Here is a 24,883-nt window from a genome sequence, read left to right on the forward strand (position 1 = left end):
CATTATATAAAAATCTTTGCCAAAAAACAGGCATAATCCTTGTAGCTTTGCTAGTAGCATTAATCTTCTAAGGATCAGGAGTGACAAAACAGCATCAGTATTAATACGTCACTTGATAAATTGCATAGATCTAGGTGCATTGCTTAAAGTTGTCAACTGTGACTTCCCAGCAAAGTGAAAGGCATTTGAAAAATTACCGCTGATGTTTCAGGCTACGGGAAAACTACTTTTTCAAACAATAAAATGGTTTCCTTTATGGACTGCCAAACCAGAGTCAGGGTTTTAAGTGGTAACGGGGGAGAGAGACAGGGATGTTCCTGCAGCTAAAATAGCTATGTCAGAGGCGGAATTTCTAATGGGATCTCCAAATCCATCCCCTACTTACAAGCCATCTTATGGAATGATAAAGATGTCTTTATGGTGAAACTATGAGCCAGTCAAGAGAGGAGAATCACATAAAATAAACCATTTGAAAATGTGAGTTTGTCACTGGCTCTTCAGTGGGAAGAGTAGGAAAAGTGCTGCCAAGGTTTATTAGTGACTTGGATCTTCTTTCTGAATTCATGTTGCATACATAGAATTATAGGGAAGAGAGCAATTAAGCTGTAAACCGTGAGAGCTCTTGGATTACTTGGTTACTTATTCTGACCTTGCATAGGTTGTGAGATATTAGATCAAAGCCCCTGAAACCCACCCGAGAAGTGCTCAATTTGCATAACTATTAATTAATCAGTCATCACTTTTTATCTCATCTGTTGCTGTGGCTTAATTGTAATAATAATTATTATTAATAAAGTGCAAAGAGAACAAAACACAGAAGTGGCCACTCAAATACTGGGTTCTGACAGGCTGCCAAGGGGAATGAAATATTCCATTGTGTTGGAACAGCCCTTGCACAGTGACTCCACAGTCCTTCTGAGGCATAGGGTAGGAGTTGGGAGGATTCCTTCCCCCTGCCATCCTTTCATGTTTGCCCAGCACCTTCTTTGGTCCTACATGTCCACTGGGCTCTGAATGTTGTCTTAACCTTCTTAGTCCTTCAGAATTTAGACAACCTCCCTCATCAGGGAGAATGCATCTCACACACATATCCTGTCTCGCAATAAGGCCGTGACAAGGGAAAAAATCACTCAGCTTTGTTTTCAAAGGCCTTACTTGTGTATGTTCTGTGTAGGGGCTAATGCAAACAAGCAATGAATACAGGTTATATCTATTGCTGGAAACAACAGAAGAGTTCACTGCATTTTGATATTTATCCCACTATATTGGATGTAGTCCTATCAAGTCTATGTAATCTATCAATATAGGTACTTATAACACACTCGTAGTCATAGTATCTGAGTGCTTTAGAGGTTACTTCTATGGAACCATGATCCTTGTGCATATAAAAGAGTCACCAAACTAAGCCTTTCTTTTAAAGTCCCATATGAAATATGTTCACTACCTCCCTCAACATGCATACAAAATCCCAGAGACAAAAGCGCCAACTAGCAAAGCAGGTGGCTGAGGGAGGGGAAAAATTTGTCAAGTTACAGGGGAATCTTTGTTTCTAACTCTAGGTCCTTCTTCAGTTATCAGCAATGATGATGATTCGGCAAGTCCCCTCCATCACATTTCGAATGGGAGTAACACTCCATCTTCTTCTGAGGGCGGCCCAGATGCTGTCATCATTGGAATGACAAAGATTCCTGTCATTGAAAACCCCCAGTACTTTGGAATCACCAACAGTCAGCTCAAGCCAGACACATGTAAGTACAGATGTTTATATGTATTTTGGTCATTTATTTTTCTCAGCCATGAGCTGGGTTTCTTTACTGGAGCTAATGGGGAAATGATGTAATTTGCAGGGGCAGTGGGAGGGGGGTTTAAAATGTATTCAAGTCATTAAGGACATTTGTACATGAGATGAACTGCTTTACATCTGTCATAGCCAAAAGGCCAAATTCAGCCCCTGTGAGGAGTCAATTAAGACAGCTACACAGAAAGCCTACAAAGTTCACTGAAGTCACTGAGAGACTTTCCATTGATTTCAATGGCCTTTGAATCTGGCCATTGCACCTAATATGAATTTGACCCATTGTATTCTCAAGAAAAGACTAATCTTGCTTTGGGCCAGAACCAGAAGTCAATATTTGCATAGTATTGTTATATACATTCTATTATCAAATTACTTGTGTTGTGGCTATGAATGTAAATTCACTTTGAAATATATATATTTTTAAAAGTAATGCTAAAATAGTGTTGAGATTACAGAGGGTGACAACTTTTATTCTTCTGCTTTATCTGTATAGTTCAGGCTTTATATTTTAAAAAGGTGTTTAATATTTAAGGTGAAGCACTAAGTCTTGTTTTCACCTCAGATGAACAGTAAGTCTAACTGTCACATATATGTTCTCAGTCAATCAGGTTGGAGGCATATGAAGTGAGCAGTTAAACAAGCACACCAGATTTCTGTTACTGAACTCCAAAACAAATATTAGTTTTGCAAATGAACATTGTAAAAGTTGGGGGAGGCTGTTATTGAAACATTAAATATAATAGTACAGCAAATAATAAATATTGTGGTCATCTACAACTACCATGGATAACTACTGACACTAACATACTATAGCAGGTGAGACAGTAATTGCTATAATCAGAGTTTTTTAATGGTTTCCATTCTAATTCACAATTTTCAGTCATTCATAGCTATCTCAAACTTTTACCTTTTGGACTGAAATTGTTGTGGCTTGGTCCCTAGTGATTTTTTAATGCTTCAGCAAAAAATGGTTTTGTAGCATGAGAAGAATGAAAAAAAATTACTTTCCTCATTATAAAAAAAAAATGCAATTTTTTGGAACAGTCTTAAACAAAGGTTGAATATTGTGGTAGAAATGGCCGTATCAATGACAATTGCCTATAAGTGTTTCAATAAAAATTATTCTCATTTGACCAAGTTATGAGCCTTAATACATTGTACACTTCACATGCCCAATACATTTTGAATAAGCTTTTCCTTAAATTCATAGGCTGCCTGATCCATTTTCCATGGAAGTCAGTGGAAAGCCTCACATTGACTTCACTGGGCTTTGGATCGGGCCCCATGTGTGGTTGAGGAATGCTACATCGTGTATTGATGCACATAATTGATTTAACTATGCAGCAAAAATTTTAGTGTGGATGCACAAGCTGGGGCTTTTGTCCTAAACCTTGGGCAGTTTATAGAGTGTAACAGGAACCCTCCACTATTTGCTGTGTTTTTTCACAAGTGGAAAGACTGAGAACAGGTAGGGTGACCGATGCCCCAATTTTATAGGGCAGTCCCAATATTTGGGGCTTTTTCTTATATAGGCACTTATTACCCCACCCCTGTCCTGATTTTACATATTTGCTATCTGGTCACCCTAAGACCAGGGAACCTACCTTTCCTGTGAAACCCTGAGATAATTCCACATTGTGCACTTACGCACAATCTACTGCAGAACATCAGGGTGCCCTGGCAACAGCAACTTTTAACACTTGCTGGGTTGTATTCATGCAATCTTAATGTTCTTTTAATGTTATTTGATTATATGGAATTATTGTATAATACAATAATCCTCAAAGAGTCTCCAAATATCTGATATATCATATGCACTATGCTGAAATAATTTTTTTATACTTGATAAGCGTAAGGAGAACACTGTATGTTTGTATTGTGATTGGGAACTCAATTCCTATGAAAAATAGGATTCATTAGGGGATTACAACTGGAGCAATGTGCTCTCATGCCATCTACAAAGTTATATAAAGGACCAAGTGTATGAATATTAGGCTCTTGTACCCCTGCCACCAGCTACATTAAAATACATTTTAATTATTCTTCTGAAAGCAAACTTCTGTGCATGTACTGTCTCTGGCTTTAACAAAAATGTTTTTAAAATGTATGTGCTCTGTTCCAAAACAGAGGTCATTTGAGTTGAATAGGAGGTTGGAGCTCAACTATAGAAGCATTGCATCACAATTGAACAACACTAACTACAGTAAAAGTTGTAAGTCAATAATCTCAGGTCCTGATCCTGAAAAGAGTCAGGTCTTTTCTACTGAGGCCTTAACTAGAGCAGCAACACGCACTATGCAGGGGTGATTTCTAAAGTGCACTGATGTGTTGTGCATTAATTGGTCTGTGTAGACTCTGCTGGTTTACACTAAAAGTTTCCTAGCATGCTTTAGTATAGTGCCTATTTGAAACACCCCCCACCCCAATATGCGTAACTCCACTGTGTAGACATGCCCTTAAACATGTACTTGATTTTGCACATTGTCAGTAATATCACTGACTCTGATGAAATTACTCACAGTGTATAAAATTAAGCATGTGTGTAAATGTGTAGAGAATGAGGGTTTAAGTCTTCACATTACTATGCATGATATGATTTGAATGATAAGGAAGGTGGAGATCTGTACATCAGATCGTTCCACGTTCTGCTACACTGCATTGATGTTCTCAGTGTCTGAGATATTTGGGTTTTTATTATTTTAAACAAAGAGAACCAGGTAAACTACTATAGCACAATATAATCAAGACAAATCTGGTCTCTTCTACCACATTGAGCATGTCCAATAAAGAGGGTAATTTGAATTGTCTGAGACAAAAATGGTCTTCCCATGAATAATTTCACACACACTTTCTCTGTCTCATTCACTCACTTTTTATTAGTGTTGCACTTGTCCTCCTCTGATCTGCAAACTACCTCCTGGTTTGTATTTTTGATACTTTTATAAGCTGTAAGCTCTCATACTGTTTTCCATTTTGCAGTAATACCAGCTCAAAATGTCATCTAGTTTCTCATCTCAAGTAAAATAATTAACATTTATGTTTACTCCCTATCCAGCCTAAATACAGCTGCCATCTAAGTATTAGACACCTAGTCAATGGCTGTCATGGTGGAAAATAATTGTCATGCAGGATCCTGTGTGATTGATATTTTTATGCTGCATTTTTGGGGGCTAAGTGGAATCACTTTCCAACACTAATGCTATATTTAAATGGAATTTGAAGGTGCATGTTTGCAGTGAGTAGCAAGTGGAGTTTGTTATTTCGTTCTCCACTTAAGCGATGTTTTACCCTCTTGTCAAATGCCTAATCCTGTAGACAGAGCACCAAGCTCCAACGCCAACTCTGAGAAGTGTGTGTATGTGTGTGTGTTTATTAAAATAGCAATCATAATAAATCCCATTTGAAATTCCATCACCAAAAAATCAGCACGTCTGCCACTGAAAAAAATCATTCCTGAGAAGTACCAGCCTCTAAAAGTCTGGGAATGAGGAGACTAGACACGATAGTGCCCCCTTCCCCTCTTGATACACTCAAGATGCAAAATCAGAACCGGTGAGGTTTAGTTTCAGTTTTAGTTTCATAAGCACTCAAAAGTGTGGAGGTGATGTCCTGGCCTTGATTTCATTCTGGATGCTCATCTAGACATTCACTGAATGTACTGATAGACAATTGAAAATGACCCTCCCTCATCCATGCCTATGTGATATTTCCCATTCCAGCCATCGGTGGTTAAACATCCATTTTCCTCTGGCTGTCCAGCAAGCCCACAGGACTCTACTCTAGCTTCTGCCCATCTCGCATCCCCATCTTGCCATGGCACGAACACTCACCTACTGCTGGCCTCAGGTTCCTCTGCCTTTTCTTCAGGGTCACATAGAGATTTTGAAGGGCCTTTGACAATATCTGACACAGGGCCAGGGGTGGCTCTAGCTTTTTTACCGCCCAAAGCATGACAGACAGGCTGCCTTCAGGGGCTTGCCTGTGGGAGGTCCGCCAGTCCCACAGCTTCGGCGTACCCGCAGCCGAATTTCCACTGAATCCGCGGGACTGGCGGACCTCCTGCAGGCAAGCTGCCAAAGGCTGCTGACTGCCACCCTCGCAGGGACCACCAGGGCATCATGACCCTGTGCACTTGGTTGCTACGCTGCTCAGTTTGGGAGCCCTCTCAAAAAGGGGGCCTGGGCAAACTGCTCCCCACTCCTCCCCCCCAGGTAGACCTACCTTTATTTGGCTGATCCGCCTCTGCAGAAGGGTTTCCACTTGGAATTTTTGCATTCTGTGATGCACTGAGTAACTTAAGGCACACCAAACTTGTTCACTTGCTTCTGCTTAAACTAAAGTCAAGTGTCAGCCCTTTCTGTTTGTAGGTACCTGGCTAACTGTGACATATCTAGTTTCAAATGGGTGAGAGCACTCAGAGCCTGGACATGACAAAATGATCTTTGGTATGAGATCATTTTCAACAAAGTTGCAATGAACTGGGAGCACCCTGTAAATCATCTCACTTGGGAATGGGACTTTCAAATGTCACTATCAGTAATGAGGCCAGACATTCGAGTGAAGTAATCTTCAGTGTAGGACACTCACATAGATGGCAAACCTTCCAGAAATTATCCTCCCTTGGCACCAACTATACTGTCTAAAACCTCACAGGCACAATGACTTGCCATGCTATAAAGATCATTTTTTGTGTCTTCTGAGTTTTACTAATTCTAGTAGGACATCGTAAGCCTCAATCTCATTGGCCCTTCATTGAGACCAGGACTTTTCCAAGATTAGCATTTAGCAGCTGTGCCTGATTTTTTGAAGTTACCAAACTGACACACCAAAGCTGTTGAGATAGGACTGAAAAGGTCAAGCCTATCAATTCAGTAGTGCATAGCTATTGAATTTCTTAAATTGTCACTTAGCAAACTGCTCTGTACTCGGAATATATCAGACTATTACTGTTATGTTTTAACGATTAAGGGTGGAACTTCTCACAGTAAATAACACTGCCTTGTTGATCATAATGTGAAAGACAAAAGTTCAGGACCAGAGATGCATAAAACATCAATGGGATTGCAAGGGTTGTGATTTAGGGCAGAATTATCCCACTGCTTGGATAAGAAGCTGCTCTGAAGTAAACTTTGGAGCTGGAAGAGACAAATTCTGCCATGAGTTACCCCCAGGAAAACGCCATGGATGTCACTATAGTTGCTTCCATGTAACTGTGTGAAAAAATTGATCTTTGCTCTTGGTTTCTTGTGTAAAGATTCCTGAACCAAATCTTGGCCTCAGTCACAACAGTGTAAATCTGAAGTAACTCCACTGACTTGAGTTTCCCCATACCAGCTCATTCAAATGCCTTATAGTTACAACAGGCTCATAGTTACAATTCTCCTCTCTCCAGTTATTTTTTAAAGACATTCTCACTATCGCATAGGTGTTATCTCGTTCCTGTGTGGTTTATCCCCTGGATATTTGAGCCAATGGCTAAGACACAAAGTCAGGTTTGCTTTAGAAAATGTGAGGAAATCTGTGTCCTTTATACGGGTAGCTTATGGTATATCAGGGTATTTCTGATGTCTTTCTTAATCACTCAATCATACTTTTCCTCTTGTAGGTGTGTACTGCTGTGATGTACATCTAAGTGCACATGCCTGAGTGTGGAAGTTTAGATGTAGACATGAGGCAAAAAACTGAGTGACATAATGGGATTCATTTTTATTTGTAAATAAAATAATGACACAAGCTTGTGCCTCATCAGATTAAAATGAAATGTTTAATCTGAACCGAAATTAACAAATTAAATATCATCTTCTTTTGATAATTGAATATTGAAAAATAAGGAAGGGTTAGGGTAGACTCCAGTGAAAAATAATAGTTATGATTCTTAGCTCAAATGTCATTAATGTAACATTTGTCCTATCTGTATGTGCCTTAATTCAGATTCTACTGTATAAAACTGGAAAAATACACTAGAAGAGTCTGTTTTAGTGCAAAAGAAGCTGTTCACATCCTTGCTATGAATTGTTTCACCTATCCGATTGCTTTCTGTTAAGGAGTGCTCCTGCTGCTGCATGTCGGTTGTTAGAAATAATTACTGTAAACTGATTGCTACTGATTTTGCAAATCTGTATAACTAGCAAAAATTAGTTTACAATCTGTAGCTCCAGTCCTACAGTCAGGGCCAGTGCTTCCATTTAGGCGACCTAGGTGGTCGCCTAGGGCACCAGGATTTGGGAGAGCAGCATTTTGCCATCCTCGGCAGCAATTTGGCGGCAGGGGGTCCTTCCGTGCTTCGGGTCATCGTCGGCAATTCTGCGGCGGGTCCTTCACTCGCTCCGGGACCCGCCGCTGAAGTGCCCCGAAGACGAGGAGTGCGGAAGGACCCCCCTGTTGCAGAATTGCCGCCAACGACCGGGAGCGCGGAAGGACCCCTGCCTAGGGCACCAAAAACTCTGGCCCCACTCCTGCCTACAGTGTATTGCTAATTGCACGTATGATGGTGATTTTTTTAAAACAGGAACTTTGAGAGTAACTCTCCTATATGCCATTTTGAAAACTAAGAGTTTCATTATGACATACATCTAAAAAAAGGTCACACCATCTCGTTAAAGTTGAGTTAAGTATTTTGCTTAGTTTATTGTGCCTTCCAGTTACAAATTTTGTTAGTTTGCTAAAAGCCAGATTGTGGCTTGTTCTGACATTGCTACCTTGGAGAGTAGATAGAATAACTCCACCTCACCCTCTTCCCAGAAACCTGCAGAACAACGTGAGGACTTCCTGGGCTGTGGGTCTGGAATCAGGGAGAGAGAGCAAGGAATGTTGCCAACTCTTGTGATTTTTGGTGTTTCTTCTTTAAGCCCCAGCTCCTGGAGTCAAGTCATCATTTTGGGTTTAAGTTAAAAAAAAAAAAAAAAAAAGGCAAGTTTCTTGCCCTCCTGATTGTGGAGAAAGCCAAATGAAAAGATCTTAATATTTATTATTTTTTAAATCTCAGGATTTTAAAGCCAGTCTCATGGTTCTGGGTGGCCTGGCTGCTGAATGTTTGAGGTTGGCAAATCTGACTGGTTGTACCTGACTGGTACAACTCTGATTAACTGGGTGAGTAGAGAGGACACACAGGGAAGTGCAGCTAAGCCAACATGCTGGCCAGCAGAGCTGAACACTAGCGCAAGAAGTGGGGAGTATGCGACACCAAATAAAGGGTTGTAGCAAATTACTCCCTCTAGGAACAATGGGAGAGCAGAGAAGGAATTGTGATTCTGAATTGCAGTTCCTCCTTGAGGCTCTTCCTCCATGATCAGGGCACTGAACAATGGCTAAGTTATGCTTAATCTGATCTGCACCCAGTTCTGCACCTATAACAGCAAACCTATTTGCTGCAGCTCTCATCTTCCATTCTTGCAGAGATCCCCACACATACTGATGGCTCTAGGCATGTTTACAAAACTTAACACATACACCAAGTTGAAAAGAAAACCAAACCCCAGTGCATGAACTGTCCAGATCAAACCACCTGCAGTCAACAATATTGCCCAAAGTAATAATAATGAATAATCTTAAATAACGTCCCCCGTCTAGCTACACTATATCTAACATCTCTTCTGCTCACTAAAGGTCTGAGGAAGAGACAGGCTTCTCAACACCCCTTACAGGTTAACAAATCCAAACTCTGTTGGTCTAAGTGGGTAGGAAGAACCCCTTACAGAGAATAAGATGCCAGCAGACATCTCCATTTTAAACAAGGGGGCTTGAGGGTCTCTGCTAGTAATAGTGGTGATGCTGTTGCACAGAGAGGCAGTTTCTTAGCAAGCTAGGCCCCAAGCCCAGGCACCATAGAATAATAATTATTAAAAATACAGAGCTCAAAAGTTATAAACTGTTTTGCCCTTCATAAAAGCCATCCTGGCCTAATCCTCCAACTAAACAGAAAACAAAATAGCAACAAATTCAAACAATGTTCAGTCAAAGCCTAATTAAATGGAAAAGCGTCACTGCATGATTTGAACCTGCAGGACTTGGACTCAGCTGATCGACATGTTTCCAAAGGTGGGAATCTTTAACAGAGAACACCATGCTGCCAAAATTAGCATGTTCAGACACTGACAGCCAAGATGTTCCAGTGAGCCTCAACTATCGTGGGATATAAGGAAGGAAATATATTTATATTTTTTCCAATCAAACTGTGTGTTTAACTCAGAAAATATTTATATATGTTATGGTCAGGCTAGATATTTTCAGATTCAACTGCACATTTTATACAGCTGATTTGGTTGGATACATCATTACACAGGATGCATGACTTCTTGATTGTCCTGCAGACTTCAGTGAAGGAAATATTACGCAAGCCAGTAGTTATGCTTCACTTTTCTTCAACTGGGCAGCAGATTTTTGCGTTTTAGTCCATCATAGTTTGAGTCCTACGCATTTTGCTAATAATCTGGCTGCACATTTCCTTTGCCCAGCACAAAAAATGGAACACAAAATAAATTTGGTTGAAAGTAGAATGTTTACCACCTGCTGTTCATCTGGGTTCTCAGCAGGCCACTAATTTCTTTAGTTTTTATCCAAATGGAATAAGTGCTTCCAAAGACTGAAGTCTTCACCCTGAAGAACTTGTTTTCCTTGCCACATGGAAAGTTAAAAAAAAAAAAGAAATTTATCTCCTTTCCATTTTTTTTGTAAAAGTGAACCTAAAAGATCACCATGATCCCGACTGACATTCATGAAGCAGTGCTGATCTGCACAAAATTGATTCTTTCCACTTAGTAAAAGAGAAAAGCAGAAAGTTGTTACATTTTCAGCAAAATGTTCCAGGTCCAATTATATTTCACCACTCAGAACAGTGTATGATCTTGCACTACTTATTTGTGTGATTACTGCTTACGAGTGGTTTCCCCAGGAATTGAAATTGGGGTGGGGTGTCAGGGCCAATGAGGGGTGAGACTGACGGTGAAGGTGGGCTGTATGGGACCATAGTAAAAACTGAAAAATGTTTCATGACCATTTTATTAGATTTAACTCATGTTTTAAAATCATCACACAAATTAAAGTTGGCTACTCAAGCCTTCTGTGAAGCACTACGTCTACATCCTTCTTGATTTCTTGTTATAATTTTGCACAACTCTGTTAATGAACTTCTTGAATGCAATGCGTTCATCTTTGGTGGCTTCTCGTTTGTCCGGTTCTTCCATTCCTTCAATTGATATGCTCATTAGTTCATTCACATGATCAGGCAGAAGGGGACTTGTTTCAGAACACAAAATTCTACTCGATGAAAAAGAACGCTCAACTTTAGCTGTTGTAACTGGGAGTAGCAAGAGATGAATTCCTACTTCTTTCATCCCAGGAAACAGAACACAAAGATCAGGTCGAGCCACTAATGATAATAAAAAAGAAGTTGAAGTCAAATCTTCATTCATTCATCTTATGATTCATAGATTCATAGACTTTAAGACTGGAAGGGACCTCGAGAGATCATCGAGTCCAGTCCCTTGCCCTCATGGCAGGACCAAATACTGTCTAGACCATTCCTGATAGACATTTATCTATCTACTCTTCTCCAGAGATGGAGATTCCACAACCTCCCTAGGCAATTTATTCCAATGTTTAACTACCCTGACAGTTAGGAACCTTTTCCTACTATCCAACCTAAATCTCCTTTGCTGCAGTTTAAGCCCATTGCTTCTTGTTCTAGCATTAGAGGCTAAGGTGAACAAGTTTCTCCCTCCTCCTGATGACACCCTTTTAGATACCTGAAAACTGCTATCATGTCCCCTCTCAGATTTCTCTTTTCCAAACTAAATAAACCCAGTTCTTTCAGCCTTCCTTCATAGGCCATGTTCTCAAGACCTTTAATCATTCTTGTTGCTCTTCTCTGGACCCTCTCCAATTTCTCCACATCTTTCTTGAAATGCGGTGCCCAGAACTGGACACAATACTCCAGTTGAGGCCTAACCAGCGCAGAGTAGAACAGGAGAATGACTTCTCGTGTCTTGTTTACAACACACCTGTTAATGCATCCCAGAATCACGTTTGCTTTTTTTGCAACAGTATCACTCTGTTGACTCATATTTAGCTGGTGGTCCACTATGACCCCTAGATCTCTTTCTGCCATACTCCTTCCTAGACAGTCTCTTCCCATGCTGTATGTGTGAAACCGATTGTTCCTTCCTAATTGGAGCACTTTGCATTTGTCTTTATTGAACTTCATCCGGTTTACCTCAGACCGTTTCTCCAATTTGTCCAGATCATTTTGAATTTTGACCCTGTCCTCCAAAGCAGTTGCAATCCCTCCCAGTTTGGTATCGTCCGCAAACTTAATAAGCGTACTTTCTATGCCAACATCTAAGTTGTTGATGAAGATATTGAACAGAGCCAGTCCCAAAACAGACCCCCTGTGGAACCCCATTTGTTATACCTTTCCAGCAAGATTGGGAGCCATTAATAACTACTTTCTGAGTACAGTTATCCAGCCAGTTATGCACCCATCTTATAGTAGCCCCATCTAAATTGTATTTGCCTAGTTTATCAATAAGGATATCATGTGAGACCGTATCAAATGCCTTACTAAAGTATAGATATACCACATCCACTGCTTCTCCCTTATCTACAAGGCTCGTTATCCTATCAAAGAAAGCTATCAGATTGGTTCGACACGATTTGTTCTTTACAAATCCATGCTGGCTATTCCCTATCACCTTACCACTTTCCAAGTGTTTGCAGATGATTTCTTTAATTACTTGCTCCATTATCTTCCCTGGCACAGAAGTTAAGCTAACTGGTCTGTAGTTTCCTGGGTTGTTTTTATTTCCCTTTTTATAGATGGGCACTATATTTGCCCTTTTCCAATCTTCTGGAATCTCTCCCGTCTCCCATGACTTTCCAAAGATAAAAGCTAGAGGCTCAGATATCTTCTCTATTAACTCCTTGAGTATTCTAGGATGCATTTCATCAGGCCCTGGTGACTTGCAGGCATCTAACTTTTCTAAGTGATTTTTTACTTGCTCTTTTTTTATATTATCTTCTAAACCTACCCCCTTCCCATAAGCATTCACTATGTTAGACATTCCTTCAGACTTCTCAGTGAAGACCGAAACAAAGAAGTCATTAAGCATCTCTGCCATTTCCAAGTTTCCTGTTACTGTTTCTCCCTCATCACTGAGCAGTGGGCCTACCCTGTCCTTGATCTTCCTCTTGTTTCTAATATATTGATAAAAAGTCTTCTTGTTTCCCATTATTGCCATAGCTAGTTTGAGCCCATTTTGTGCCTTTGCCTTTCTAATCTTGCCTCTGCATTCCTGTGTTATTTGCCTATATTCATCGTTTGTAATCTGACCTAGTTTCCATTTTTTATATGACTCCTTTTTATTTTGTAGGTCATGCAAGATCTCGTGGTTAAGCCACGGTGGTCTTTTGCCACATTTTCTATCTTTCCTACCCATCAGAATATCTTGCTTTTGGGCCCTGAATAGTGTCCCTCTGAAAAACTGCCAACTCTCCTCAGTTGTTTTTCCCCTCAGTCTTGATTCCCACTATGTCCATATTCCATATTCCATTGTGTGTTCAAATTCTCTATTCTGTCCTGATCACATGGCAGCCCCATTGCTGGTAGTGCCTCACTCCACTCATCTGTTGGTGTTTTATAGGACAGGCATCTGTAAAAGCTACACAGAGGTTGAGTAGAATCTAGAAGTCGCTGTTGTAGATTTTTAAGAATCAAGTCTATGTACTTTTTCAGTTGTCTTAAACACTTCTTGTCGTCTTCATTTAAGGATTCAACATAAATGCCTTCGTTAGTCAACTTCTGGACTGAAGTCTTTGCTTCTTTTAGTACTTTTTCAATGGATAGCTCTCTGATCCAAATGTAGCTTCTATTGCTGGACAAAGAACTACTACTGTTGTAGCAGGTGCCTGGATGGCATTGTTTAATGACCCAAGTGGTTTCAACAGTAGACTTATGGAAGAGAGAATGGCAATAGTCTTCTCTGAACGTATTAGCAAAAGTAATCCACCAGCCTCACTACTTAGATCCATCCCATCTTGGTAGATACTTTCCAAAGCCAGTAATAATGGCTGGAGTAATTTTAAGACAACAGCCAAGGATCGCTCATAAGAAAGCCAGCAGGTTTTCCCAGGTTGGACTAATTTGAACTTCAGTCCCAGTGTATCTTCTATATTTTCCAAGATAGTCAGTCTTTTTGGACTCTTGCTGAAAAAAGAATATAATGAAGACATTAAATTTAGAGGTTTTTAAATGTCTTTTGAAGATTCTGCAGCTCGTACTAGTGCTAGTTGGAGTAGACGGCCTCTGCACTGTGTATAGGAGAGATTAGGGTTACCCTTTTCTCTGAGCAAAGCTTGTACTCCACCATGTCTTCCAAAGAAGTTTGCAGCTCCATCAAATGCACAAGCAGCCATCTGTTTGGGGTCCAATTGACAAGCATTTAACTCTTCTAAGATGTGGGTTGTCACAGATGCAGCCGATGTGTCTTCTATAACTTGAACATATAGAAATGGATCTACTGGCCTACCCCTGACATCAAGATAATGTATACAATGACGTAATACTTGATGCCCATTTGCATTGGTGCATTCATCAGCCATGTATGCACATTTTTTGAATGGGGTGAGAGAGTTCTTCACTTTTTCAACTGTTGAGTCTTTCACTGTTGCACCACATGCTTCTAGCCAATCAGTTGAGTTTCTTGCAGAAAGATAGTGAGCATTTGCTGGTCTCATTTGGAACCAGTGTTCCACTTCAGGATGAACAAGTGAGAATGCACTTAACATTGGCCTCCAGTTTGTAGTGTGTGGTATCTCTTGCTTAAATAGAAAGTAGGATGCTACAGTCATGTTTGTTTGCATGAACTGTGTTGTGTCTCCAGCATTCTTAACAGCCTCCTTTAGTACTTCTAAAATTGGCTTTGAAAGTGGGTTTATAAGGCTTTCTGCATGTTGATGCACTCCAGAGGCCTGGTGTTTTGCAGCCTTTTCACGTAGTTCGTCAGCATTGGCTTTTCTGATTGGTTTGACAAACTAAGCTCCTCCACTTTTACCAATTATAGCATTGGGAAGCTTTCCTTTTTTGTAAGCTTTTTTGCAAGAGGTGCACTGTAGCCATCTTTTGTAACTTCAATAAATGGGAACACTTTGACTGACAAACATCGGGAACTGTCTTTAGGTTTTGGAGACACTGTTTCTTCAGTAGGTAGCTGTATTTTTGCTTTGGGCTGGTTGAATGTAGATATACCACTTGAACCTTCAGATGACATGTTGATATATTCTTGGTTCTTGATGTGTTCTTCACCTTGGTTAATTTTTGAGGCCTTTGAGTGGGGGATTCTGTGAAGACCAAAACTGTAACAGGATTAAAAAAAGAACTAGATAAATTCCTGGAGAATAGGTCCATCAATGGCTATTAGCCAGGATGGGGAGGGATGCAACACCATGTTCTGAGTGTCCCTAGCCTGTTGCCAGAAGCTGGGAATGGGCAACAGGGGATGGATCACTTGATGATTACCTGTTCTGTTCATTCCCTCTGAAGCACCTGGCTTTGACCACTGTCAGAAGACAGGATACTGGGCTAGATGGACCATTGGTCTGACCCAGTATGACCATTCTTATGTATAAATTAATTATAATAATAAATATGTTTAAAACAGAAACCCCCCAACATAATGACCTCTCAAGATAGCAATGATGTGAGATAACAACCTTACAAATAATGCATTTTAAAAATCTTGGCCTACTAGGAAACATATTTATATAAGTTTCCATTCTCAGACACAAATCTAGCATTCTGGAGCAAAGTCACTAAAATATAGTTCAATGAACAAATGTTTATTTAACGTGCCCCTCACTTTTCCCTCCACTACACCCCACTCACCGGTGTTGTCCTTGGTCAGTGGAGACTCAGAGTTCAGAATTGCTTTCACGTGAGTACATCTCCCAGGTGGGGGGCAAGAAGGCACCTTGCTCATTCCTCCAGCTGCTCACTGTTCGCTCTGACCACTGCTGTTCGTTGTGCCACCGTTCACTCCACTACTCTGTTGCCAATGGCCCTGCGCAGTCACCTTCTGCTGCCACCTGCCACTGTGACCTCTGCGAGTTGGTCTCTTGAGGTTCCACCAGCTCTCAGTGATTTCAACTTAGCTCTCAGTGGGGGAACCTCGCTGCTAGTGCAGTCCGGGCTGTCACTTACATAAAAACACTGTACCCACAGCAGGACTAAGCACTTAGACCTGATTATCAGAGCTTTCAGCTGCAGTGGTCACTTAACAGAACAAAAGACTATCTATGGAGCCTAATCAGCTCTGTCTTTAAACAGTGGAGAGGGAGTGGTCTCCACCCTCTCTCTTGATGCCCTCAATCAGCACAGGCTAAGTACGGTTCTACTGCCCTTTACTCATACAATAAGAACAACATTTCACCCTCTCTCCCCCGCCACCCCCCCGCATTCAAGTGATTTGCTGGATACCTAGGTAGATTAGATATGAATGTCAATGCAATCTGGTCCTGAGGCCTTTCTCCCCAGCCCATCACTAGCTGTCAGGGAGAGCCCATTTAGACTTTGCTTACAAATCATCATCATTTGAAATTATTAGATTGGCCAACATCACCTAAATGAATGCACTGACACTGTTATAAAAAACAACAGCTGTATAAGGAAGCTAGTCTATGTTCATACTTCTCAAATATATTGTACTTTTTCAGATACACGTATTTTATCATACACTGTATATGCTTTTAAAGTGTGTATTAATGTTTCAATTTCAATTTCAGTTCAAATTTCCAAACAGTCACTAAATTGGCATGTAACTAGTTCACAAAACTAGGGGCGGCGTGTTGGGGTAATTCATGGGGGGTGTAGGGAAATCACTGCTGCTTACTCACACCAGGATGCCCACTGCTGTGAATAGGATGACTGACATGAAAAAAAGCATTTTAAATTCTGGTCCTTAATTTGTGAACTGTGTAGCTTGAATAGCCTATTGTATGAAAATTCAACCTGTGAAACATGCTTTTGGAAGTTTTTGTTAAAAGAAAAAAGATCCGAACTGAAGTATGCATTTCGGTTAGCAAAGCAGTGTGGAACGAGCTAACATGAAATGTGCAGCCTAATGGCTAATGCATATAGAGTGCCAACTTCTGCAGTTGAAGTAGATACTTCATTAGTAAATTTGGCAGTTCAATTAGGCTCTGATTAAGCAAACCATCCCTCTTCAGCAAAGCACCCAAGTACATGCTTAAAGTTAAGCGCATACATAATGCGGAATGATGGATGGATGTGCTTAAGAGGTTTTCTGATTTGGGGCCTTAGCCAGGGACACTGTTGGATCAATAAAACAGGCAGAAAACTGTTAAACAAGTGTAACTTCAGTGACACCATTGAACTGGGCCATTTGTCTCAGTTATTTGACTATTCATATCTGTCAAAAATGTGTATAGCATTTTTACTTGAAAGTAGGTAGCTAAATCAATGACATGCACCTGACAAATAATACTATACACTCACACTGTGTTACAGTGACTGAATGATCCATCTCCAACTCCATGGTGTCTGAGAAATTCAAGAGATGTTCATTTTTTATATATATTGAAAGCATTTTGTAAAATAATGTAAGTGGATTAAAAAAGAGATTCCCTCTGTGAAATCTATAGGAAAAAATGTAATTTATAAAAAGAACTTAATTATTAAAAGCCAGGGTATGATTCTTGCTGCCATAGAAGTTAATGGGAGCAGGAGCAGACTGTTCTGTATTCCTTGCCCCAGTGGGAGTTTTGACTCAACCAGAAATGCAGGTCCTTAGGAAAAAAAATTATATGTAGACACAGAGAATATGTGTGTAAAATATGAAAAGAATAAATTCAAAAACATATAGTTTACATTTCAACACATAATGAATTCAACTATGTGATATTTTTCTTTCGGCATAAAAAGTCTAATACATCTTAAGTTAAGTGAGTCAGAAACAAAAATAAAAAAACTCGGAGCCAAAATGATTCATAACTATATCAAACAGTACGTTCTCTCCAATTCATTATCAGTTATTGCATCACCGTTTAAGAAGTCTGTGCTTGCTTGATGTGCCCGGTCTCAGGCAAAAGCGTTCCAAAGATCAGCTTGGAGAAGATGATTGATTGCTAGTACAATAATTCACAACAAATGTTGATTAAAACAGAATAGTATTTCTCGCAGTTATCATAGAAGTGACATTGTTTCCAAGCTATGCAGAGTTTTCATGCCTTTTGTCAAACAAATACCTATAAGAAAATGAAGTGCCTAATACTATATGATGATTAATATTGAGATGAGTGGGGCAGATTCTGTACCACAACAGGGAGCAAATGGGCCTTGAAAGGGTCAGAATTTCTCCAGTGTAGAAAGGAAAGAAAGGTGCATAAGGGGAGTATTGGAGTGGGATGGGGAATGGCTAGAGTCTTCTGGGTATTGTGAGCTACGGAAAAGCTCATTAACAACTGTGGAGATATATGCCAAGGTGCTGCATCCGTCCAGAATCCAAACAGGAACTCTTCTGAACTATGCCTTCTGTGCTATACTGCAGCATGGAATTTGGGCCAGTGACTCTACTGATACCCATGGCTACATAGGAGACTGTGCTGCTCCCTGTGGAAAATGCTTTCAAGAGGCAATAATACAGCATCCTCAGGAGGAAATCCAGACTAAGCTAAAATGTGAATAAATTCCAGGGCAGGATGTAGATGAAGCTTGGTTGGGATACACTCCTGAGTTATGGGCAATCTGAGGTTCAGAGAGAAAATGGAATGTAACTTTTAAAGTGTTGCCAAGGGAAAAAAAATTATCTAGCACCTACAGAATAGTTTGCACCTTCAAAGCACTTTGCAAACATTAATTAATGAATTAATCTTATTGATAACGCTCAAGTTTCTTGTTGCCTATAACAGTACAATAGTTAGGTCAGAATGATAATGCTGTACTCCTCCTCAGAACTGATGTAATTAATTAATTAATTTCAGTTTGTGTACAAATTCTTTATAAAGGAGATCCAGTACTTTGATGTAGGCACTCCTTGACATATTTTAAAAATACATTTATACACATAGTCTATTCCAGGAACTCTCTTCACTCAGTAATTAACATAAATCATCGCCCAGCAGCTAAAACGTATTTCTGATATTTATCCTACCAGAGCCCTCCCAGTTTTTCTCGCAGCTTGGAGAAAAGACTGGGCCTTTCAGCATGTCTTGATTTGATAAACTAGTTCTACTTAGGACTGGCAAGAGAGAGTTTCAAAACTGAAGGGCCCCTCAGAGAACATCCTAAAGGCCATGAGACTCTAGCCTTGGGGCTTTAATCAGCCCACCTGTTTGAAGTCTCTTAATGGTTCATCACTCCTGGGGGGGTGAGGGGCAAAGCTGAGCTGAACTAAGCAGGGAAGACTTGGTATAGAAAATCAATTGCTAGGTGAACTTGAGAGCCACAAACAGATGCAGCTAACAAGACAGTGTTGGTGGGAGTTTAGAGAGGGATTGTGAGAGACTCCGTGCTATGTGTGATATCATTTTGCCCAACGATGGAATAGTGGTGATAACCTGCAATGGGTGTGCGATGTTCTTTCCTGCCTGAAACTAGAAGAGATTTCCTGTGCATGAAGTACAAGAGGGTGGTTGTGCTGGAGGAAAAGATTCTTGGCTTGGAGGGGCAAGTTGAGAAGCTACTACAAATCAGAGAAGCTGAAGAATTCCAAACCAGGTTTGGGAAACACCAGTACCCCAGGTTCAAGGAAGGAAGAGACCTGGTCACAAAGGAATCAGTTGTAGAGGAAGTCAGAGAGGTGGCCTGGCAGTTCATAACCACCAAAGGTCACAGACGCATGGCTAGAGACAGATGAGGATAGGCAGATTGTGTCCAGCAGACAAAAGAGAAGGAGAAGAAATTCCACACAGCTAGAAGTTGCAAATCAATACCTGGTCCTCAGCAGGGAGCTGTGGAAGATACCTCTCAAGATCCAGCAGGTCCATGGAAATGGAGAGATGTACGGGACACATGGGTGGATGGCAACTTGGGTCAACCTATAAAAAAAATCAAGTTTACCCACAAAAAGTTCTCTAACTATCCAAGGTAGACAGACAATCCTTGCTGGATATTCAATACTCAGAAGAATCAAAAAAACATTCTGCTAGGGACAGGCAGACAACAGGATGGTGTGCTGCCTTGACCGGAGCAAAGACACCAAATGCCGCTCTAAGATGAGATAGGCTTCTGACGTTAAAGGGCAAAGATCCATTGGTGATGGTTCAGATCAGCACAAATGATACTACATCATGGGATATCTCACAGATAATAGAGGACTTCAGGGAACTCAGAAGAGTACTGAAGAGGAAGAATGTCTAAGCTGTCTTCTCCGAAATCCTTCCTGTCCCTCTAGCAAAGGAAGACAGAAGGCAGAAGATTCTGGAAAATTCTGGCTAGGTAAATGGTGTAGGGTGCAGGGCTATGGTTTTGTGGAGCATTGGTCCACCTTCTTTTGGGAGAGATGGCTGTATAGTTTGGATGACCTCCATCTCAGAAAAAGGGGGACTGATCTCAGGGACAGGCTGGCTAGAGCAATCAGATGGGGATTAAACTAATAGCAAAAGGGAAGGGTTAAAAGAGGGACAATCTGAGAACTCAGTGAGCACAAAATTAAGATGTTAAGAACAAAATTAATTAAGGAACCAAACGACAAAAAGAAAAAAAAATCTTGAATTCACTATGCACAAATCCTAGAAGCCTGGGTAACAAACAAGAGGAACTGGAATTGCTCATTTATGAACATAAATTAAATCTACATCATATGGAAACCTGGTGGAATTATTCACAAAATTGGAATGTTCAAATCAATCATTTATAACCTATTTAGGAAGGATCACGTGGTCAAAAGGGGGGCAGGGGGAGTGGCACTCTAAGTCAAAATAGCAGTACCTGTTTCCAAGTCATGGATAACTCAGAAAAAAATGATCTTGAATACTTATGGATCAATGTCCTAACAGAGCACAAGATGGAGTACTAGTTGGTCTGCTATAGACCATCAAATCACGCTAGTGAACAGAATGAACAGTTCCTTATGCACCTATCTACAAAGTGTAGGGTGAAAAAAACCTGCGAGATCATGGGGGGCTTCAATTTGAGTGATTTACGCTGGAGGTCTCATGCTGACAATACTAGAACATCCTTGGAATTTCTAAATATTATAGATGACAATTTCCTAACTCAAAAAGCCAACATGGGGGAATTCTATATTAGATCTTATCCTAACAAGTAAAGAGGAACTGATCACAGAACTAAAAATTAGTGGTAGCTTAGGTACAAGTGATCATAACTTGGTCACATTTATAATGTGCAAGCAGAACAAAGTCCAGACTAGTTATATATATATATATACTAGATGCTTTAATAGGGCCAGTTTCACAAAGCTGAAAACAATTCTGAGCCAAATCTACCGGGAGGAAGAATTTAATCAGAAAAATGTGAATGATATTTGGGGATCATTTAGGAATACTTTATTAGATGCCCAAAATTCACTATTCCATAATCAGTAAGAGAGCTGTGCTGGTTAAAAATCTGGCCTGGTGTAGAGGGGAAGTGAAGGCAGCTTTAAAAAGTGTGTGTGTGTGTGTTTGTGTGTGTGTGCATGCAAAATCAGTATTCATTACTATCATTCATATATATATGGAAGAAAGGGGAAGTTGATAGTAATGAATATAAAGCAGAAGTTAGGAATTGTTGAAAATTTAAAAGGAAAGCTAAGAGATACAAGGATAAATTTATGGCCAGCAGAGTTAAGGACAATAAGAAGAGTTTTTAAAATATATTAGGAACAAAAAGATGGAAATGGTAGAATTATCAATAATAATACAGAAATGTTCAATAAATATTTCTGTTCTGTATTTGTGGAAAAACAGATTACATAATCTCATATGGTGATAACACTCTATATCACTAGTGTCTCTGGAGGACTTCAAACAGAAGCTACTGAAATGTTAAACATTTTAAAATCAGCACATTCGGATAGCTTGTCTCCAAGAGTTTTAAAAGAACTTCCCTGTGGACCTTACTTGACCATTCATGTTGATTTTCAATAAGTCTTGGAGAACTGGGGAAGACTCAGATGGCTGTAAGAAAGCTAATTGTAGAATCATAGATTATTAGGGTTGAAAGGGACCTCAGGAGATCATCTAGTCCAACCCCCTGCTCAAAGCAGAACCAATCCCCAAATCTCTAACTCACAACCCTGGGTTTAGCAGTCCAGTGCTCAAACCACTGAGCTATCCCAGCATATTGTAGTGACTTTCAGATGCTTGTTTGAACCTCTTGAGTCTGCAGACCTGAAATGGAAATCTCAAAGAGTTGCTGTCTTTTTGATACATTTCCACTTATTTCAGCTTCAGGTTAGCCCAGAAATACAAATTTCCTAATGCTGTGCCAATTTTCAAAAAGGCTAAATGAGATGACCTGGCTAATTATTGACCTGTCAATCTGATACTGATCCTGGTAAGATAATGGAGCAGCTGATACGGGGCTCAATTAATAAAAAACCAAAGAAGAGTAATGTAATTAATGCAAACCTACATGGATGTATAGAAATTAGGCCCTGTCAAACTAACTTGATATCTTTTTTTTTAATAATATTGCAAGTTTGGTTAATAAAGATGATAGTATTGACATAATATACTTAGACTTCTGTGAGGCATTTGATTTGGTGCTGTACAACATTTTGATTAAAAAATCAGAATGATATAAAATTATCATGGCACACCTTAAATGGATTAAATATTAACTAACTGATAGGTCTCACAATGTTACTATAAATGGAAAATCATCATCAATCTGGTTCCAATGGCTTCCTGCAGGGATAGGTTCTTTGCCCTGTGCTATTTAACGTTTTTAGCAATGACTTGGAAGAAAACAGAAAACCATCACTGATAATGTGTGCAAGTAACACAAAAATTGTGGAGGTGGTTAATAATGAAGAGGATAGGTCACTAATTCCTAGTGACCTTGTTTGCTTGATAAACTGGGTGCTAATGAGATCCTGAGATGCATAAACAGGGGAATTTCAAGTAGGAGTAGAGAGGTTATTTTACCTCTCTGTATTTAGCATTGGTGTGGCCTCTGCTGGAATACAGTGTCCAGTTCAGGTGCCCACAATTCAAGAAGGATGTTGAGAAATTGGAGAGGGTTCAGATAAGAGCCACAAGAATTATTATAGGAATAGAAAATATACCATTTAGTGATAGGCTCAAAGAGCTCAATCTATTTATTTTAACAAAGAGAAGGTTAAGGGTTGGCTTGTTTACTGTCTGTAAATATCTACATGGGGAACAAATATTTAATAATGGGCTCTTCAATCTAGCAGAGAAAAATATAACTTGATCCAGTGTCTGGGAGTTGGAGCTAGTCAAATTCAACCTGCAAATAAGACATACGTTTTTAATGGTGAGAATAATTAACCACTGGAACAATTTACCAAGAGCCATGGTAGATTCTTCATCACTGACAATTTTTAAATTGACTTTGGATGTTTTTCTAAAAGATCTGATCTAGGAATTAGTTTGGGGAAGTTCTATAGCCTGTGGTATACAAACAGAGAGACTAGGTGATCACAGTGGTTCCTTCTGGCCATAGAATCAATCAATCAATCTACAAGCTGTCTCTTCTCTCTGAGATGAGTCAGGCATTTCTGCTGACCACAATTATGGCTGTAATGCACAAGGAGAAACTGTCAGTCTTCCAGATAAGTAGTTCCCAGGCCATTCAGGGTTGGTAGGTATGTGTAGGTGTGTGGCCATGTGTATAACAGGACACACCATATGTGGACAGGGTATGACTTTTCTATTATGTGGATGAAGGCACCACACATGCAGGTTTTGTATTAAGTGAACATTCACTGGATCATGTCTCTAGTTAACACCGATGCCAACAATGACTGAAGTCTGTTATCTGCAGATGCTTAGGGAGCCAGTTTAACTGAAGTAGAAGACCCCTTACAGGGGAAAAAAATAACAAATAACTGAGACCAAGACTCTGTGGCACAGCCTTAAATTGTTACATTATGTTGATGAAAGGTTTTATAGTGACTCTAGCTAGCAACATTCCCATTAACTTCTTAATAAATGCAACAGAAACATTTTTAGAAGTCCCATTGTCAAAAGTCAATTAGAGCAAGGTTTTCCAAAGAATTTAGGTGCCTAAAGATGTAGATAGGTGGCTACTGGGATTTTCAAAAGCACCTAACAACATTTGGTGCCAAACTCCTGTTGAAATCAATGGAAGTGAGATGCCTAATCTGCTTGGTGCTTTTGAAAATCTCGTTAACACCTTTGAAAATCTGGCTCTTGGAAGTCTAAAGCCTACTGGATGACAATAATTCAGTGAGACAATAGGATCCAATGAATTTCAAATGGACAGGCCTCCATGGGGCTGCTCTGTGTTGCATCTGGGGATCAGGATCCAAATTAAGGAGATGTAAAGGTGGCTTAAAACCAGCTTTGCTCCATCCTCATACTTTAAAAATCTTTCCTAAACCTACACTGAAAAGGAGGAACGGAGTATCTGGACTTCTGTCTCTATCAAACCTCCAGATCCAATTATTTTCAAACTTGGGTGTTTCAAATCTGTATCATAAGAACATGAGAGCGGCCATACTGGGTCAGACCAAAGGTCCATCTAGCCCAGGATCCTGTCTTTCGACAGTGGCCAATGTCAGGTGCTTCAGAGGGAATCAACAGAACGGGTAATCATCAAGTGATCCATCCCCTGTTGCCCATTCCCAGCTTCTGACAAACGGAGGCTAGGGACACCATCTTTGCCCATCCTGGCTAGTAGCCATTGATGGATCTATCCTCTATGAACTTATCTAGTTCTTTTTTGAACCCTATTATAGTCTTGGCTTTCACATCATCTTCTGGCAGAGAGTTCCACAGACTGACTCTGTGTTGTGTGAAAAAATGCCTTCTTTTGTTTGTTTTAAACCTGCTGCCCATTAATTTCATTTGGTGACCCCTAGTTCTTGTGTTGTGAGAAGGAGTAAATAACACTTATTTACTTTCTCCATCTGAAAAGTCCCAGTC

The 24,883-nt window shown here is 40.0% G+C and overlaps 1 protein-coding gene across 3 annotated transcripts in view; it reads left to right on the plus strand.

The window, feature by feature from the left end:
• The window catches only part of NTRK2 (neurotrophic receptor tyrosine kinase 2), a 271,563-nt gene that overhangs the window by 152,244 nt on the left and 94,436 nt on the right, over nucleotides 1–24,883 (plus strand). For 2 of the 3 annotated variants that reach the window (XM_030566647.1, XM_030566649.1), the window contains exon 12: nucleotides 1,560–1,748. In XM_030566647.1, coding sequence (XP_030422507.1) covers nucleotides 1,560–1,748 — 189 coding nt within the window. The remainder of the gene's footprint in view (nucleotides 1–1,559; nucleotides 1,749–24,883) is intronic. The other variant, XM_030566648.1, reaches the window with a different exon arrangement.

This window comes from Gopherus evgoodei, chromosome 6, assembly GCF_007399415.2.
Source record: "Gopherus evgoodei ecotype Sinaloan lineage chromosome 6, rGopEvg1_v1.p, whole genome shotgun sequence".
In the NCBI taxonomy this organism is placed as follows: domain Eukaryota; kingdom Metazoa; phylum Chordata; order Testudines; family Testudinidae; genus Gopherus; species Gopherus evgoodei.